This window comes from Aquarana catesbeiana, linkage group LG02 (genome assembly GCF_042186555.1).
Source record: "Aquarana catesbeiana isolate 2022-GZ linkage group LG02, ASM4218655v1, whole genome shotgun sequence".
Classification (NCBI taxonomy): domain Eukaryota; kingdom Metazoa; phylum Chordata; class Amphibia; order Anura; family Ranidae; genus Aquarana; species Aquarana catesbeiana.
In genome coordinates this window covers 747751911-747771753 of record NC_133325.1, presented here as the reverse complement: position 1 = coordinate 747771753, position 19843 = coordinate 747751911, and the positions used below count along the sequence as shown (strand labels likewise).

General features: G+C 45.6%; 1 protein-coding gene across 2 annotated transcripts in view; it reads right to left on the bottom strand.

Moving 5' to 3' along the window:
* BACH1 (BTB domain and CNC homolog 1) overlaps positions 1–19843 on the bottom strand; it is an 85539-nt gene that overhangs the window by 29879 nt on the left and 35817 nt on the right. For both annotated transcript variants that reach the window (XM_073617098.1, XM_073617096.1), the window contains exon 2: positions 2540–2824. In XM_073617098.1, the coding sequence (XP_073473199.1) occupies positions 2540–2779 (240 nt within the window). In that variant the 5' untranslated portion in view covers positions 2780–2824. The remainder of the gene's footprint in view (positions 1–2539; positions 2825–19843) is intronic.

Sequence of the window (19843 nt, the reverse complement as noted above, 5' to 3'; positions counted from 1 at the left end):
TACAAGCTGTCAACAGCAATGGCTGATTTTAGTTGTAGTTCATTCATTCATTCAGATAAATCTGTTTGTGAATTGTGAAAGCTGGTGCAGGGAAAAGATCACCCACCCGCTCGGGTTGGGGTGGCAGCAGGCGATTTAGTAATATGTTACATCATAAATACGACTAGCATGTTACTGAAAGTTAACTTACCTTTTAAGTCCACTGAGGTGCATGACACTTCCTGAATTTATCTCTTTAACCACTTCAGCCCCAGAAGGTTTTATCCCCTTAATGACCAGGTCATTTTTTGCGAAACAGCATTGCGTTATTTTAACTGACAATTGCGCGGTGATGCGATGCAGTACCCAAATAAAATTTAAGTCCTTTTTTTTTTATAACAAATAGAGCTTTCTAAGGGGTGCTTGCAAAATGTGTGGGGGATGGTCTGACAGGAGGAAGACAGAGATCGGTGTTCCTGCTTAGCAGGAACACAAGATCTCCATCTTCTTCCCTGTCAGAACGGCAATCTGCATTGTTTACACAGGCAGATGGCTATTCTGGCTCTCCCAGGAACGATCACGGGCCCCTGGCGGACATCAGGTCTGCCTGACCCGCTGATTGGCATCCCCTGTATCCAATCACCGCGCGATCGCGCCCCCCAGTGCTATTGCACAAAATCACATACAGGTACGTGATTTTTGCGCAATAGAGCCGACCTGCCGCAGTAAATATGCGGTAGGCGGTCGGCAAGTGGTTAATTTACATGTTATAAAAAACAAAAACAAATATACCGGCCTGTCTCCTTTAAATTTGTTCGGTAGCAGCCAGCACAGCATGGGATCAATATGTGGAAAATAAGTGCAGCGCTAATGAGTGCTTTCAGCATAAAAGGGAGACTGAAAAATGTGCCAAGTTTACATTGTGATAAGCAGCGCAAACAGTGGAGAAACAAAATCAACACATGTAGTTACAAACACATTAATTGTAGTGAACTAGTGTGAAAAAATGAAAACTTAAAAGGACACTTTGTACTCAAATAGAGTGGTTATAGAACATAACACCAATGAGTGAAACAGTCTATTGCAGCCAACTAAGCAAATAGGCAATATAACAGTGAAATAAAATGTCCAAAAGTGAATCAAAATCCAATTGGAGAATAAACTACACATCATGCAACTTGAAGTGAAGAAAAATTGCTGACAGATGATCCACCACCAATAAGTAGAAGGTTTGCCAAAACGATTGAACTCAAACAGGCATACGCCTAATGAGTCAATCAAACCAGGAAAAACCAGCCACAGCAAACACGACCTCTGGTTTGGGGATATGCTCCAATGGTCCCTCTCAGTGACTCTCCAGATGGGTAGCCCACAATATAGTTTATTTTATTTTTTTTGAGGAGGGAACCAGAAGAGTGGTTGCCCCCACTGCAATCCACAGGTGGCCTGGAGTGGACCAAAAAAAAAAAAAAGAACGTTTTTTTGTTTTTTTTTTTGGTCTGCTCCAGGCCACCTGTGGATTGCAGTGGGGGCAACCACTCTTCTGGTTCCCTCCTCAAAAAAAAAAAAAAAAAAACCCTATTGTGGGCTACCCATCTGGAGAGTCACTGAGAGGGACCATTGGAGCATATCCCCAAACCGGAGGTCGTGTTTGCTGTGGCTGGTTTTTCCCGGTTTGATTGACTCATTAGGCATATGCCTGTTTAAGTTCAATCCTTTTGGTAAGCACTTCTACTTATTGATGGTGGATCATCGATCAGCAATTTATTCTCCAATTGGATTTTGATTCACTTTTGGACATTTTATTTCACTGTTATATTGCCTATTTGCTTTGCTGGCTGCAATAGACTGTTTCACTCATTGGCGTTATGTTATGTACCCACTCTATTTGAGTACAAAGCGTCCTTTTACGTTTCATTTTTTCACACTAGTTCACTACAATGAATGGGTTTGTAACTACATGTGTTAATTTACATGTTTACTGAGCACCAGGGAGCATAGCTAGCTGTCTCCATACTTGCTGGACCTTCTGGTCTGGGGATCCTTGCAGCTTCAGTTGTATGCAGCCACTCTGCACACTCCTCCCCTCCCCCTGCCCAACCACAGTGGAATGTATTCTGTGAACACATTCACAAAATACAAAGCCTTCTGAAAATGGACAGGGAGGGGCGGGCAGAGCTGTTGCTGTATGAAAAAGCAACAGCTCTCCTTTCAAAGTTTCATAGCAGTGTGATACTGTGAGCTGTGCTCCTGGGCTCAATAAAACTGTCAGTTGTAAATAATAAAGATGAGTCCACAAGGTGGCATGTATCTCGTTTGACCTAATCCATAGTACGCCAGCACATTTTAGAAAGTGGCTGAATTCCTGGAGTTTAGCTTTTAAGTTAGCGCTGCAATGTGATTAGTACTGTAGCTTGGGCATGCTACTAGAAGAATTATTGGTTACCTGTAGTAGTACTTCAGGACAGAGATACCTTTAGTGAATTATATGCTAACTGTAGTATCATTAGGTCAGCCTTACTGTTAGTTGTGTTACAAGATAGATGTCATCTCCTCTCACCTCTTCAGGAAGGGCGATCGTGAAGTCCCCATCATAGGCCTGGACAACACGGGACAGGAAATAATCACTGGAAGCTGCGAGCACAGTGCGATGGGCCCGGAACCTCTGATCTTCCACTACAACAGTCACATCGCACAGCAGACCCTGTTCCCGATGACTGTTCAGACGAAGGAGGACATTAGCGCTGTGGACCGAAGACTCATAGGCAAAAGGAGCGTCCTTCTTCTCATTATAAGACATCCTGTACAAGGTGCTCAGCAAGCATGCTTCCCTGTACGTCCACCACTGCAACACAACAAGAAAAGCGTTAAATCATGGACCATCAATTTGGTATCTTGTACAGTAAAGGCTCAGGTTCACACTGGTGCGATGCAAGATCCCAGCAAATCCAGTGCAGGTTCCCGCCCCGCACCTGATTTGCACACTGGTTCACACTGCCCTATACGAACCGCTGGGGAGTGTCAATAGTATACAAACTTAATGACACCCCCAGAATGGTTTGCATATCGCAGTGCGAACTGTCAGTTCGGACATGAATCGGATGGGCATGGGTGTGAACACCTGTGCCATCCGATTCTGGTGTGGACCAAAAAAAGAGTCCTGCACGACTTTGGTCCGAATGCGATGTGAATTCAGCCATACTATCTGTATATCTGAACTCGCATCGCACAGACATCGCATGTGATTTGCACTGCGGTGTGAATCACATGCGATATGAAACCAGTGTGAACCAGGACTTATTGAGAAAGGAGTACACACACCTGAGATTTAACTGAATACAACTTAAAGCTGAGCTCTGGGCAGATTAAAAAAAAAAAACACAATAATTCATGCTGTTATGTGCTCATTATGCATTTTCCTAGGCAACTTACAACCCCCTGTACAGCAGCACTCAGACTAGGAGAGTGAATATCAGCACAAGGAGCCAGGTGTGCTGCAAGGAGCAAGCTGATAGGAGGAGAGGGAAGAGAGATGAGCTTATCAGTCACTACAGCTTCTTCTTCACTGTCCAATCACAGGCTGGGGAGAGACACAACCTAGTTTGCTTATCGGTTAAAAGTTTTACCAAACCCAGGACCCTGCATTCACTATATCTGGTCTTTCACGGCACACAGAACATGAAAATACAATTTTAGTAAATATAAACTGCTAAATACAATTTCTCATCAGCAGTATATAGCAGTGTCTGGCTGACTGGTTAAAGCTTGTAGGAGGAGTTTTCATTCTCCTCCGACTGTCCTATGAGCCGGAATGACCCCTGACCCTCTGTCTGGACAGTGCTGATTAGCCCTGTGCTGATCACATGCACCCTCTCAAGAAAAAAAAAAAAAAAGAAAAAAAAACTCTCTAGTATTACACACCAAACTGAGCATGTGCAGAGTCCCTCCAAGGCTCTTTTCTATCAGGAGATTGATTGGGGACAGTAAAAGGAGAGGATCAGAGAAGACAGGATCAAACAGCCTTTTTTACATAATGCAGAGGTTTAACCCCTTAGGTTCCACAGTGAGTATAACAAGCATGCTTTACTGCATATAAAAACTGAATTTATTGTGGGTTTAGTAAGACTTTAGATCGCAAAGTAGCTGAAGCGATTCAGCGCACTGTACGGGTCCCCCCTTTTTTTTTTTTTTTTTTTTTTTTTTTAGTACAAGCTTTATTTGAAGTGTACAAAATTCATACTTCATTCACTGCAGTGTTGGGCAGTGTGATGTGCTGCACTGCCTGACTTCAGTGCAATTCAGCCCCATGCACTCCGATAAAACGTAGCAGGTCTGCACTTTAGGGCAGCGCTAGGCTGTGTTGGAGTTACGAATGGGATACATAGGAAACGATCATAGGTAAAAAGTCTGTCACTGCATATTGTGTGAATTGGCCCTTAAAGTGGTTGTAAAAGCAGAAGGTTTCTATTTTAATGCATTCTATGTATTAGGATAAAAAACCTTCTGTGTGCAGCAGCTCCCCTCAGCCCCCATAATACTTACCTGAGCCCCATCTCGATCCAGCGATGTGCACGAGTGCCTCAGCCGTCCTGGACTCTCCCTCCTGATTGGCTGAGACACCATTGGCTCCCGCTGCTGTCAAAGTCGGTTAGCCAATGAGAAGAGAGAGTGGGCGAGGCCCGAACCATGGCTCCGTGTCTGAATGGAAACACAGAGCTGTGGCTCGGTTTGGGTGCCCCCATAGCAAACTGCTTGCTGTGGGGGTCACTCGGCAGGAGCCAGATGCGCCAGCGAGGGACCCGAGAAGAGGAGGATTGGGGCTGTTCTGTTCACAACTACTACACAGAGCAGGTAAGCATGACATTTTTTTTTTCCTCTAAAACCCCCCCCAGAGACTTTAGTATCACTGTCTAATCTAGACAGGGCGTAGCTTTTGCTATGTGTGAATGCCCAAACACTCGTTTGAGAAATTCCCTTTACATATTCCCTGTAAACTGGAAAATAGTTGATCACCACATCAGAAAACGGCTTGCTATGATGAAGACAATAATGTACTGAGCCAAGCAGAAAATGTTACTTTGGATTAAGTGATTCAGACATTAAATGACACATACAGAGAATGGGTCATGCAAGGACAGAAGATAATGGATTGTCATTGACTAATGTTCTAAATTCACATCGGAAATACAAAGAGCCAAACAGTAGTGATTCTGCAGACCGTTACATTTTTGTTCTTAATAAACGTACACAACTAAGCATAATTGTATATTATGTCTGCATAATGCCTTCATATTTCCCAGGTGTCCCGAGACACCCGAGGTAAGTACACATACCTAGCCCCAGAATGTGCACAGGGTTTCTGTTATAGCTGAACTCCAGGAACACAATTCTGCAGGTACCCCACTCCAAACTCACCTAGGTGGGTCAAGAGAGCGAATAAGTTTGCTGCCCCCCCCCCGCCTTCTAGGTCACATCACAAGCCGCAGGTTCATTCAGAAAAGTGCAGGGCGACTGCACGGTGGGGAGACGCCTATGAAGTTGCAGGAAGTCACAGCTGGCTTCCCACAAGCAAGATGGCAGAACCAGGTACCCAAGGACCAATGAAAAAGCAGCCTGGATGATGACAGTGCTGGATCCCTGGAGTGTGTGGTTATTAAAAGTCAGCAGCTACAGTATTTGTAGCCAATGGCTTTACTTTATTTAACAATGACTGGAGCTCCCCTTTAAAAGAGGAGTTCCGCCCCAGCCACCCCCCCCCCCCAAATACTGTAGCTGCTGACTTTAAATACAAAAGACACTTACCTGTCCAGGGATCCCACGATGTCGGCACCCTAGCTGATTTTCGGATCGGCTCTCGGGTGCTGCCCCCACCATTCCTGGTAAAGGAAACCGATAGTGAAGCCTTTTGGCTTTTACAGCCGTTTTCCTACTGCGCATATGCGAAGCGCGCTTTCTAACTGGCCCGGCGGCGGAGGAGGGAGGACCAACTTCCAAGGGACATCGTTGTCTCCGGAAGTGGGGAAAGGGTACCTGTCAAAAACAGGTACCCCACCCCTTCAACCCTGAAAGTTGCCAAATGCGGCACCGGAGGGGGGAGGTGACAGATAACTGGAAGTTCCACTTTTGGGTGGAACTCCACTTTGAGAGCATAAACGTGCTAGTTTGCATCGCATACTAGCACATAATGAAAGACTTACCTTAAAACGAAGAGCTCCAGCAGTGCGCCAGGGCTTCCATCTTCACCTGGTCGTCCTTCCAAGTTCGCGAGCTCCGGCCCATTGAATGGCTGAGCAGCGATGACGTCACTTCCGCGCATGCCCACGTGTGAGTCACAGCCATGGCACAGCTCTCTCAATTGACGTCACCAACTGCTACTAAAGTAAATATCTACTAAATAGTGCACATTTAGGAAATATTTACTGTACCTACAGGTAAGCCTTACCTGTAGGTATAAACAAGTGGACATTGCTACCACTTTGAGCTCATGTGCATGACATCCCACCACTGCCTGTCCACACTCCCATACCATATTTGATCCTCCAAGTCAATGTTTCTCAATTCCAGCCCTCAAGTACCCCCAGCAGGTCATGTTTTCAGGATTTTCCTCAAATGAAATGGCTGTGGTAATTACTAAAGCAGTGAAACTGATCAAATCACCTGTGCAAAATAATGGAGAGCCTGAAAACATGACCTGTTGGGAGTACTTGAGGACTGGAGTTGAGAAACATTGCTTTAAGTGACGCAAAAGGATAGTCTGACTCGAACATCCAAGAGTACCATGAGGGCCCTAGAAGATTGGCAGAAGAAGCCAGTGAACATGACTGAGCAACAAGGACTAAGGGTGGAGGTAACATTGCTGGAGGGTGACTCACTATATGGAATGCACGGTATACATGCACATCAAGGCAAAAGTCCACCAACCCCAAAAGCAGTGAGGTTCATCTTTAGCTGCTTATGTTGTATTTCTTAAAAATATATCTTAAAAACGCACACAATGCTGGTTTTGCAGACTAACACTCCATACAGGGTGCACACAAGAGTCCCATACCTTTATGGGTTTTCTAAAGAGCAGCACAAGCGATTTCATTTTAGACACAATGGGGTTGATTTACTAAAGGCAAATCCACTTTGCACTGCAAGTGCACTTGGAATTGCAGTCGCTGTAGATCTGAGGGGGACATGCAAGGAAAATAAAAACCAACATTTTTGCTTGTACATGATTGGATGATAAAACCAGCAGAGCTTCCCCTCATTTCAGATCTTTCCCTCATATCTACAGCGACTGCACTTCCAAGGGTATTTGGATTGCACTTGTAGTGCAAAGTGGATTTGCCTTTAGTAAATCAACCCCAATGTCTTTGATTGAAACCTTATACAAAACTAAATGAAGGTGAAAAGTGAGAGATGGAGGACTCACGGCTCGGACTCATTCATGTGTGTAAATTTCATTTTGGGCTTATGAGCTCTGTAAACAGCAGCCTTCCTTTCAATGGAAGGAGAACCTGAAAATTGCATCTATACCTCCACCTGGTGGCTGAATTTGAGTATTGCAATATACAATATTTTCTACTTTAAAAAGGGGTTGTTTGTTAATTTTTTAATAAAAATTAACAAACATGTTATACTTACCTGCTCTGTGCAAGGGTTTCGCAAAGATCGGCCCCGATCCTCCTTTTCTGGGGTTCCCCCGGAAGTGCTCCTGGCCCCTCCTTTTTATCGGGTGCCTCCAAGGAGAGCCTCTTTCCATGGGGGCACCTATGTGGGCATGCTCGCGAGTCCTGCTGCAGATTACATTGACAGACAGCAGGACTCAGCACCCCCCTGCGCTCTTGTGACACCGAATTTGATTGACAGCAGCAGGAGCCTAATAACTCCTGCTGCTATCAATATATCCAATGAGGATAGAGACAGCAGCTGGAGCCGTTGGGTTTGGGCTCGTCACTGGAACGTATGGGTTCACGTAAAAAAAAAGGGGGGGGGGACTTTGGGGGGCAGCTGCAGCAAAGAAGGTTTTTCACATTAATGCATGGAATGCATTAAGGTGAACAGCCATGTGACTTTACAACCCCTTTAAGTGATCACAGAGATCAACACAATAGTACACAATGAATTAATTGTGTACAATGGTCATGCGATCTGCTGTCAGCAGGCTGGTACACTGATCTGTCATTTGCTGTGACATCATAGGATGTCCACACATAAAGCTCCATAGGCAAACAGAAAAAGTACAATCTCATTGTGCAATTCCTTTAAAGAATATAAACAACTCCAGGGCTCTGGTATTTGATAACATTATGCCTTCTCAGAAGCGTGAGACAGCATATGTTATCAGCATCACGCCTGCCATAACTGCAGCTGTCAGAGCGATCGACTCCCTGCTCCATATTGCTGTCAAACAATGATAACTAAGGGGTAAAATAAAAATATTTTACAACCAGTTCTCTTTAATGTAAGCCTGGCAAACCCTGGGCAGTTCCAACTAAGCAGTCGATCATAAAATGTGTATGCAGAGATTGCCTGGTTCAAGTCAAAGCAATCACTTGATCCCGAGATCAGGGCATCTGAAACTAAATGCAAACTTTGACTTTGTCCACCTTTTCTTTTAAATTGACTCTGTAGAAAATTAGGAAATTTCCATTACAGTGTCATAGCACCAATCATTACATGCCAGCTAGCCAAGTAAGATACATTTTATAACTCAGCAGTTTTATGCTTTCGCAGAAAAACACTGTGAAACCTGCATGGCAGTCCAAAGTCCACTTCCATGCAGACATCCATAAATACAACGGGTCTATGAAAAGAGAACCTCACTAGTTCTAATGGAAAAAAACAGGTCCTGCAGATCTGATGTGCCAACATTTATGGTAAATGCCAACAACACATAGGACAGCCAACGCAAAAAGTTTTTTATAACTACCCAAAACAAACATGGAGGACTCAAAAACATATTGATTTATTAATAAAAAAAGGATAAACACACACACACATGTAAAGGGACCTATGCTGCTCACTCTGCAATCTTATCTGTAGCACGAGAGTAACAAGACATAACTTCTGTCTAAGCCTTAGAGAGCTCTTTTGATCTTGGCATGATGGCACCATCACATCAACAGTAAAGAACATACCAGACTGTGAATAACTAAGGTTCTAAAAAGACATATTTTACCTGCATTCTCCCTGAGCAGCTTCTAATCATTGACAAAATGTAGAGCAGTTCTAAGTGAAAAACGAACCAGCTGCCAACAACTATACCCAGATACAAGAATTGGGAATCTCCGTCCTAGGATACTGATCCAGAGTCCATCCACCATAATACAAGCCTGTTTGGCATGCAGAACATATGCTCTGGCGTGTCCAAACAATCTGGTAATCTCTCTCTCTCTCTCTCTCTCTCTCTCTCTCTCTCTCTCTCTCTCTCTCTCTCTCTCTCTCTCTCTCTCTCTCTCTCGAGAGAGAGAGAGAGAGAGAGAGAGAGAGAGAGAGAGAGAGAGACGTTTTTTTTTTTTGCACCATTATCTATATGGACTTCAATTGATCTGTTTGCTTAATTACTTTAATTTTTATTTGTCTTTGAATTCTCTGTGCCATCTGGGCTCACTGTCCATATTGTCTTTGGCACATCACTCTTTAGCGCTACACTTTTTTTTTTTACGTTTGCCATTTATCTAATTTGGAGTGTCAGCTACTAATTTTGTGAGCAGCGTGAAATTATTTGTTTACATTTGCAATCTTATCTGTGCATAGAGGCTGTTTTAAAAGTGTTACTAAACCCAGGACCCGGCATTCACCATTTCTGGTCTCGCACAATACACAGAACATGGAAATGCAATTATTTTAGTAAATATAAACTGCTAAATACCTTTTCTCATTAGTAGTATATAGCAATCTTGTGACTTCTATCAGTGTCCAGCTGAGCACTGGTTAAACTTGTAGGAGGAGTTTCCATTCTCCTCTGACTGTCCTTAGTGCCGGTTCACACAGGGGCGAATTGTCAGGCGACCTAGCCGCCTGACAAGTCGCCTCCCGTTCTGTACTACGGAACCGTTCTAATAGGAGCGACGCAAGTCGCTCCGACTTAGAAAAAGGTTCCTGTAGCATTTCTGGGGCGACTTCAGGTGACTTGCATAGACTTCTATACAGAAGTCGTTTTGCAAGTCGCCGTGGAAGTCGTGTGCAGCTCGCCTCTGTGAGGCGACCTGCAAGTCGTGCCGCCCCTGTGTGAACCAGGGCTAAGGGGCTGCTGCATGGTCCCTGACCCAGTGCTGATTAGCCCTGTGCTGATTGCATGCACTCCCTCCCAAAAGAAAAAAAAAAAAAAAAACAACACTTTTTAGCAATACACACCAAACTGAGCATGTGCAGAGTGCTTTCAAAGCTCTGTAGTATTAGGAGATGGATTGGGGACAGTGGAAGAAGGGGAGGATCATAGACAGGATCAAACAGCCTTTTTACACAAAGCGGAGGATTAACCCCTTAGGTTCCACAGTGAGTATAACAAGCATGCTTTACTGCATATACAGACTGATTTTACGGTTGTGGGTTTAGTAACACTTTAATCCTTTCATTCCTCCTACTCCCCTACACATATTATCTCCATGCTTTCTCTGTGTGACCAGAATATCAACCCTTTCACCTACCAACAAAAGAGCTCTGTCTACAAAAATTATATAAAACTAATTTGGGTACAGTGTTGCATAATGGGGTAATTGTCTGTCAAACTATCACAGCACTGAAAACAGGCTGATGCTTAAAGTGGTTGTTAGGGCAATGCACACAGCCACTGCCAGCCCCTCTGCTAGGATTACATGATGTATATATTATATGCCATTTTCTAAGATTCTTCTTATAAATTGCGTTTTTTTTTTAATCCCTGATCATGTGACTGCATGAGTTTTTTTAGAGTTTTTTTTTTTTTCTTGGGGGGGGGGGGGGGGGTGCATGTGATCAGCACATGACCAATCAGCACTGTCCAGACAAGAGGGTCAGGGGTACTGCAGCCTCATAGGGCAGTCAGAGGAGAATGAAAAACTCCTCATCTCCTACTTTAACCAGACACTGATAGAAGTCACAAGACTGCTATATACTGCTGATGAGAAAAAGCTATTTACTAAAATAGTTGCATTTTCATATTCTGTATGCTGTGGGAGACCAGATATAGTGAATGCAGGGCCCTGGGTTTAATAACACTTTAAAGCGGAGTTGCACCCAAAAGTGGAACTACCACTTATACCCCCCCCCCCCCCCCCCCTCCGGTTTCAGGGGGCCAAGGGGGAACGAGGACCCGTTTTTGACAGGTCCCCTTCCCCATTTCCGGAGATGGGGCAGCGGCCCGATCTCCCGGAAGTTTGGCCCCCCCCTTCTCCTTCCCCCGCCGCCGGGCCAATTAGAAACTGCAATGCTTCGCACATGCACAGTAGGGAACCAGCTGTGAAGCTAAAAGGCTTCACTGCTGGGTTCCATTACCAGGGATGGTGGCAGCAGCACCTAGAAGTCAATCCGAATTTCGGCTGGAGTGCCGACATCACAGGCTCCCTGGACAGGTAAGTGCCCTAATATTAAAAGGCAGCAGCTACAGTATTTGTAGCTGCTGACTTTAATTTTTTTTCACCCGGGCTGGACCTCCTCTTTGATGTTGATTGAAAGAATAAAAAACCCACCGGAAACCCTTCGCAGTTACCTTCCTCCCCTCCCCCACACATGTAAACCCTATTTTCTGCTTTTTATTTTCTAATTCTAGTGATCAGTATAGTCTCTGACACTGATAAGTCTTTGCTGAAAAGTAGGAGACTAGAGAGTGCCTAGGCTTACCAACCCTAAGGGAAATTCCTGAAGGATTATGTCAGGAGGGATTCCTAAAGAGACAATCACGTTACAGGCGGCTGTCACATACCAGGGTGCTAAAGTAGGCCTTGGTCGGAAGTTTTCTACCATCTTTAATAAAGGCATGCTTAATGTTACATTATAGGTATTACTTCTTACAGAGACCAAAGAGCTTCCGCTAAAGATGCCTTCATCTTCCTCCCTGTCCCCAATGCTGGTCTTTATTCAAGCATTATTCAGGTCCAGAATCTACTTCCTCGTCTAACAAGAGGGTCCAGATGCGTTTTTTTTTTTTTTTTTTAAATCCTGATACATGTTCTTAGCCATCTAAAATTTTCACACAGCTCAGCCCGCCCCTCTGCTTCAGCCTTTACCTCATTACAATGCATGGTCTAAGCAGTGGCGGCCGCTCCATTAGGGGCGCTGCCCCCCTAATCCATGTGCCCTGCCCCTAATCTACATGCAGGGTGCCAGACGCATGGATTTCAATGGGTTTTTTTTTTTTTTTTTTTTGAAGCATATGATTAAGCTCCAATTGGCTTCAAAAAAAGGCTGGGCTCGGGGCGCAATGAGCCCACCCAGTTGTGTGACATTAATATTCGCTAATGTCTTCCTGCTTCTCCTCCCGGCCAATCAGGAAGCGGGTCCCGAGATCCAACTGGCCAGGGAGTCTTAGGACTTCCTGTTTGGCCGGGAGGAGAAGCAACAGCCCCTCGGCAAGCTGGAACAAGGAGGGAGGAGACAGAGCAGACAGATGCAGCGATTGCCCTGGTTGCAGATGGAAGGATGAGCGGGGGTCGGTGCGGAGAGTAGGGGGCAGTGCGAGTACCGAGGCCGGCCTGTGCACGGGAGGGGGGGGGGGGGGGGGGGGGGTTGGCGCTATGTGCAAGTGAGTGGGGCAGGTTTGTAAAATATTGAGCACCAGCCGCCACTGGGTCTAAGTAATGAGTGGTCAGTGGGGGAAATAGGGGGAAGGAAATGCTTTCTCCTGCCTGCGGCAGACTGATGATGTCCTTCACCTAGGCAGCGCCTCTCAGGCCTAGATACAAGTCCTATGACTGGAGATGAGATAAGGACAAACAAAGGTACTGCTTTTTGAGAAATTTTACTGCTGCTGTATATTATGTCAAATCAGAGATGTAATGAACATAGACTTGTAAAATTACTGATAGGCCTGCTTTAGCCAGGGTTTGTCTGTCTATCAACAGCAGGTCGACAGCCCTTTGTTTACCCATTGCCGTTTATGGCACTGGATAAAGAGCTGTCAGGCAGGTGCTCCGCCTGGTAATCACTGTGAGCTGAGATGTCATTATTCAGCTTTGTACACAGAGAAAATGTACCAAGCTGATCCAAGGGACTGGGTAGGATGTGATCGCTGTGATTGATCATCACAGCGATCACATGGTATTGTTTACAGCGATGATCCCTCCCCTTCCCCTACAAAAGCAGAAGGAGAGAGATCAAGTATTTGTGAATTGGACAGAATAAATGGATCAGCGGCTGCAGATTCATTCTGTTTCAGTGACACAGGAATCTTTTTTTTTTTTTAATTAAAAGTGTTACTAAACCTAGGACCCTGTATTCACTATATCTGGTCTCCCACAGTACACAGAACATGGAAATGCAATTATTTTAGTAAATATAAACTGCTAAATACCTTTTCTCATCAGCAGTATATAGCACTCTCATGCTTTGATGAAGGCTTCATAGCCGAAACGCGTCAGCATATAGCCTGTACCCGTGTATCCATGTAACAAAGTACTTTTATTTAAGAGCATCCGATTTCCATCAATGTCTAGTTAAAGCTTTTAAGATGAGTTTTCACTCTGCTCCGACTGTCCTATAAGGCTGCAGGACACCTGACCCTTTGTCTGGACAGTTCTGATTGGCCCTGTGCCGATCACACGCACCCTCCCAAGAAAAGAAAAGAAAAAAACTCTCTAGCAAAATACACCAAACTGAGCATGTGCAGAGTGACTCCAGGACTCTGTCCAATCAGGAGATTTATTGGGGACAGTGGAAGAAGGGGAGGATCATAGTAGACAGGATCAAACAGCCTTTTTACACAATGCTGAGGATTAACCCCTTAGGTCCCACAGTGAGTATAACAAGCACACTTTACTGCATATACAGACTGATTTTACTGGTGTAACACTTTAATCCTTTCATTCCTTTCATTCCTCCTACTCCCCTACACATATTATCTCCATGCTTTCTCTGTGTGACCAGAATATCAACCATTTCACCTCCCTTTTATTTTCATAGTAAAAATAAGCAAAACCCAGAGGTTATTAAATACCAACAAAAGGAGCTCTGTCTACAAAAATGATATAAAACTAATTTGGGTACAGTGTTGCATAATGGGGTAATTGTCTGTCAAACTATCACAGCACTGAAAACAGGCTGGTGCTTAAAGGGGTTGTTAAGGCAATGCACACAGCCACTGCCAGCCCCTCTGCTAGGATTACATGATGTATATACTATATGCCATTTTCTAAGATTCTTCTTATAAATAGTGCTTTTTTTTTTTTTGTTTAGCCCCGATCATCAGTCATGTGACCGCCCGACACTGGCTTTCTTCGCTGTATGTATTCCAGAGGGATAGGCTGAGCTCTCCCTCCGATGTCTGCCGGGAAGTCACATGAACTCCCTCTGGAATACAAACAACGGAGGAAGACAGCGCCGGGCGGTCACGTGACTTCCCTCTGGAATACAAACATCGGAGGAAGACAGCGCCGGGCGGTCACGTGACTTCCCTCTGGAATGAAACATTGGAGGAAGACAGCGCCGGGCGGTCACGTGACTTCCCTCTGGAATGAAACATTGGAGGAAGACAGCGCCGGGCGGTGACGTGACTTCCCTCTGGAATGAAACATTGGAGGAAGACAGCGCCGGGCGGTGACGTGACTTCCCTCTGGAATGAAACATTGGAGGAAGACAGCGCCGGGCGGTGACGTGACTTCCCTCTGGAATGAAACATTGGAGGAAGACAGCGCCGGGCGGTGACGTGACTTCCCTCTGGAATGAAACATTGGAGGAAGACAGCGCCGGGCGGTGACGTGACTTCCCTCTGGAATGAAACATTGGAGGAAGACAGCGCCGGGCGGTGACGTGACTTCCCTCTGGAATGAAACATTGGAGGAAGACAGCGCCGGGCGGTGACGTGACTTCCCTCTGGAATGAAACATTGGAGGAAGACAGCGCCGGGCGGTGACGTGACTTCCCTCTGGAATGAAACATTGGAGGAAGACAGCGCCGGGCGGTCACGTGACTTCCCTCTGGAATGAAACATTGGAGGAAGACAGCGCCGGGCGGTGACGTGACTTCCCTCTGGAATGAAACATTGGAGGAAGACAGCGCCGGGCGGTGACGTGACTTCCCTCTGGAATGAAACATTGGAGGAAGACAGCGCCGGGCGGTGACGTGACTTCCCTCTGGAATGAAACATTGGAGGAAGACAGCGCCGGGCGGTGACGTGACTTCCCTCTGGAATGAAACATTGGAGGAAGACAGCGCCGGGCGGTCACGTGACTTCCCTCTGGAATGAAACATTGGAGGAAGACAGCGCCGGGCGGTCACGTGACTTCCCTCTGGAATGAAACATTGGAGGAAGACAGCGCCGGGCGGTCACGTGACCGCCCCGCAGTCAGAGGGAGAGCTCAGCCCCTCCCTCTGTAATACATACAGCGGAGAAAGACAGCGGTCACGTGACCGATGATCGGGGATAAGAAAAACTGAATTTATAAGAAGAATTTTAGAAAATGACATATAGTATATACATCATGTAGCAGAGGGGCTGGCAGTCATTGGGAGCAGTAATGTGCGAGCTGCTCAGAATGGTGATAGAAAGGGAGGGGCGGCTCACACCCAGAGATGACAGGCAGGGAGGGGGACACAGGCTTCCCATGGGGGCACTGGACAGAGGGGAGAGGCCGGGAGCACCGGTGGAGGACCTGAAAAGAGGAGGTTAGCGGTTGCTATGTACAATTCTGTTGCATAGAGCAGGTAAGTATAGACAGGTTTGTTTTTTTTGTTTTTTTATCTTTACAAATCACTTGAAAGCAAAGCATTTTCTGACTAGACAAGGTGGAGAGATGGTGTGGTGACATCACAATCTCCACCTCATCCAAATCAGAAAAAGCTTTCCATTCACTTAGAAAATGGAAAAAACTCTCTGAATGGCGCTTGTGCTGAGCAAGTGACCTGTGTTCACTATGCAGCAGGGCAGCCACTTGGCACGGGACATGGATGTTAGCAGCAATCACTGTATTAACAGCACAATTTCCAGCTTCCACTGGGATCCCATAGGTATGGCACATACATACCTACTAGAGGTTGACCGATATATATACCCAGCTATCCAACACCAGCCAATAGGATAGGATCTGGGCGGGCCGCTACGTGTATGTGGCCCCGCCCTCTCTTGAACAGCCCAATCATTGGCTGGATAGCTGCTGGTTCCCGCCCACCCCAGGACCCAGCCCACCTCCAACATCACGCTGAACTTGACAGTTCACTTGACTATCGGCTGTGAAACCTGCCAATGCCAACCAGTGCCACCTGCCAGTGCCAATTAGTGCCATCTGCGAGTGCCAATCAGTGCCACCTGCCAGTGCCAATTAGTGCCATTCAGTGACACCTATTAGTGCCACCTGCCAGTGCCAATTAGTGCCACCTGCCAATCAGTGCCACCTGCCAGCTAGTGCCACCTGCCAGTGCCAATTAGTGCCACCTGCCAAAAAAAAAAAAAAAATCGGCCTAAAATTAATCGGCATCATATATCGGCCACCCTGATTTCTAAATATCGGCATCGGCCAGAGAAAAACCCATATCGATCGACCTCTAATACCTACACTAAATCAGGCTGGACCAACCCTGGAAATCCGCTTATATTGATCATCCAAAATGATGGCGTTATTGGTAGTACACAGCTGCTAGAGGGCAGTTGGATAGTGCCTGCATGGCTGCCCACTTTTCTTTGCCCAATAATACAGAATAACTTGGGACCTGGAGGTATTTGGTATGTAAAAACTGCCATACCTTTAGTTCAGCTTTAAAGTCAACGAGAATAGTCAGCTGGAGTTGTAAGGCAGGTTCTGCCAGTGCAACTAATCTCAAGAGACAGGGACAGATATTCTAACCAGTCCCATCAATGTTTTAAGCAATCAGCCGTCTATAAAACACACACAAAAAAAAAAGTCACAAAAGTGGCCAGATCTCATGACTGCCATCTCCTATCTGCGGTTTGCCAATAAGAAGGTATCCTGTGTGGACACTTGCTCTGATATCCCTGCACTTTCTAAAAAAAAAAAAAAAAAAAAAAAACAAACCAGAGCAATGGCCAGAGCAAAAAGTCCAGGGCTTCCACAGTCAATGCAAAATAAACTTCTGCAAAGGTTACATTTGCCCAACAGCCTTGTCCTTCACTTGTTAGATGCATCTTTGCTGCGTGTTAACAACATATGGAAATTCTAAGCTGGTACTACCGGTTTATTTGCTTTTGGCTTTAACTCTTTATGTCCTTTGAATGATGTACAATACTAGAGCACTGCATAGCCCTGGATCCTTATGGGCAGAACTATTAAAACACACTACAGGTTTATATAATTTAAACTGTACTCTAGGCAGATAAAATCAAATTGAGCAAATGATAGATAAAAAAAAAACAAAACAAAAAATAAATAAATAAACAAATGAACAGCCCCTCTCAACCATGGCTCCATGGAACCAACCTTAGGTTTTCTCCAGAGGTTGCTTGAGCAATGAGCAGTTCTTGTGTCTCCACTTGTAACCACTAAATATTTTTAGCCATCCGTAAGGTGGATATTCTTCCCAATGGCCACCAATCTAAGAAGGCCCTTCTTCCCTGATCACCAATATAAGGGAGCATTTCACTGATCACCAGCTAGAGAAGTCCCTCCTCTTCTGACCACTAAAGGGGCACTTTTCTACTGACCGCCACTGTAAGGGGGAAGGTCACTGACCGTCAATGTAAGGGGGGGGGGGATGTCACTGACCGTCAATGTAAGGGGGGGGGGGGATGTCACTCACCGTCAATGTAAGGGGGGGGGGGGATGTCACTGACCGTCAATGTAAGGGGGGGGGGATGTCACTGACCGCCAATGTAAGGGGGGGGGGGATGTCACTGACCGCCAATGTAAGGGGGAAGGTCACTGACCGTCAATGTAAGGGGGAAGGTCACTGACCGCCAATGTAAGGGGGAAGGTCACTGACCGCCAATGTAAGGGGGAAGGTCACTGACCGTCAATGTAAGGGGGAAGGTCACTGACCGTCAATGTAAGGGGGAAGGTCACTGACCGTCAATGTAAGGGGGGGGGGATGTCACTGACCGCCAATGTAAGGGGGAAGGTCACTGACCGTCAATGTAAGGGGGAAGGTCACTGACCGTCAATGTAAGGGGGAAGGTCACTGACCGTCAATGTAAGGGGGAAGGTCACTGACCGTCAATGTAAGGGGGAAGGTCACTGACCATCAAATGTAAGGGTGTAAATTTCCACTGACCGTCAATGTATGATACCATTTCTTCACCGAATTCTATATAAGGGAATACTACAAACTTAATTGTCTGCAATTATCTTCTGACCATTATTTTGTTATTATTTGTTGAATTTAATTATTATTGTTGAAAATAATTTGTGATATAGGAGTAGCTTGTGCATCACATTTCTTTTCATTTTATTTATTCCTAATTTAGGACACAGGGAGGTTGATTTACTAAAGGCAAAAGCAGTTTGCTCTAGTAAAGTTTGCTCAGTTTGCTCATGCCGTGACCATCAGCTCCTGCGCAGATGCGCGGGAGTGACGTCATGCAACTCCGGCCAATCAGAGACCCGGAGTCCACGGCCACAGAAGGAAGAGGAGTGAAGATGCATACTAGCCCATTATGCTTTTACTTTGCAGGGGAAAAAGAGGAAGTAAAACCCATCAGTGTTTTTCTCTGGGAGCAGGATGGACCAATTCATTTAGACTGATTTTCTACACAACTCTCCAAAAGATGTGTTCACTGAAAATACACAAGCCTTTCTTATAGAGGAAGTAAACCCTGAACAAGACTTTCTTGATATCTCAAACACTTGTCAACATTCCATTGTACACAAGTCGTGCTGTGTCAGCTGAAGTGTGGCGAAAGAATGACACGCTGATATGACCAGAAAAGAACATATGAATGTCGCTGTCCAACCTGCTCCACTGGAATACCTTCATCAAGGTTCTTTGTGTACAGTTAGTATATTGAAAACAAAGCAAACACAAGGATTTGATTTAAATGAGGGGAAAGTCATGAACGTGTGGAAATATTGACATCGTGCTGCTTACACCGTAGGTAAATTCCAGAGATTTACTTAACAATACAACTCTGACGCAGGATACGGGGCTTTCCCAAAGTGAAACTTTGCTCTTCTCTCCAGAGATGAGACATCTGCGACCTCCCTCACCTTGTCTTCTTCCAGGTTTAGGATCTTCGGCTATCAAGACTGGCCATGCCAGAATAACATACTGGCACAGAGATTTTTCTCTTTTTATACAGAGAAACAGCAAGCAGCAAGTAGGCTACACTCCATGTATGCAGACCCCAAGGCTTTGGCTGGCTGTACCTTACACTTTTCCATTCACACTTCTCTGCATTTGCATTGCATGTTAACATGCACCGTGTTCAAGAGGAAGTATGGCCAAAGCATATTTTGATCATACTTCTCTTCTGGGTCACTTGCTTTTTCACTCCCATGAGCCAGAATCCCATTACAAAGAGCCTTCAGTCTCTGGACGGACCCCGATCATATTGTTTGGATTCACCCAGGTGCCTTTTCAGCAGCTGGCTCCACCTCTCAGTACGCAACAGAGCCTGAGCCAGCCACTCCCACACCCATCCCAGCCCTGTGCTCCAGAGAGCACTGGAGAGGCAGAGCAAAGAGAGACAGTGACTGATAGTTACTGTTCTGGGAAGATCAAGAACTGAACGATCAGTGGTTATGTGATTGCTCAGTTCATAGGCTTAGAGCCAGCAGGGGACAGCTGCAGCATGGAG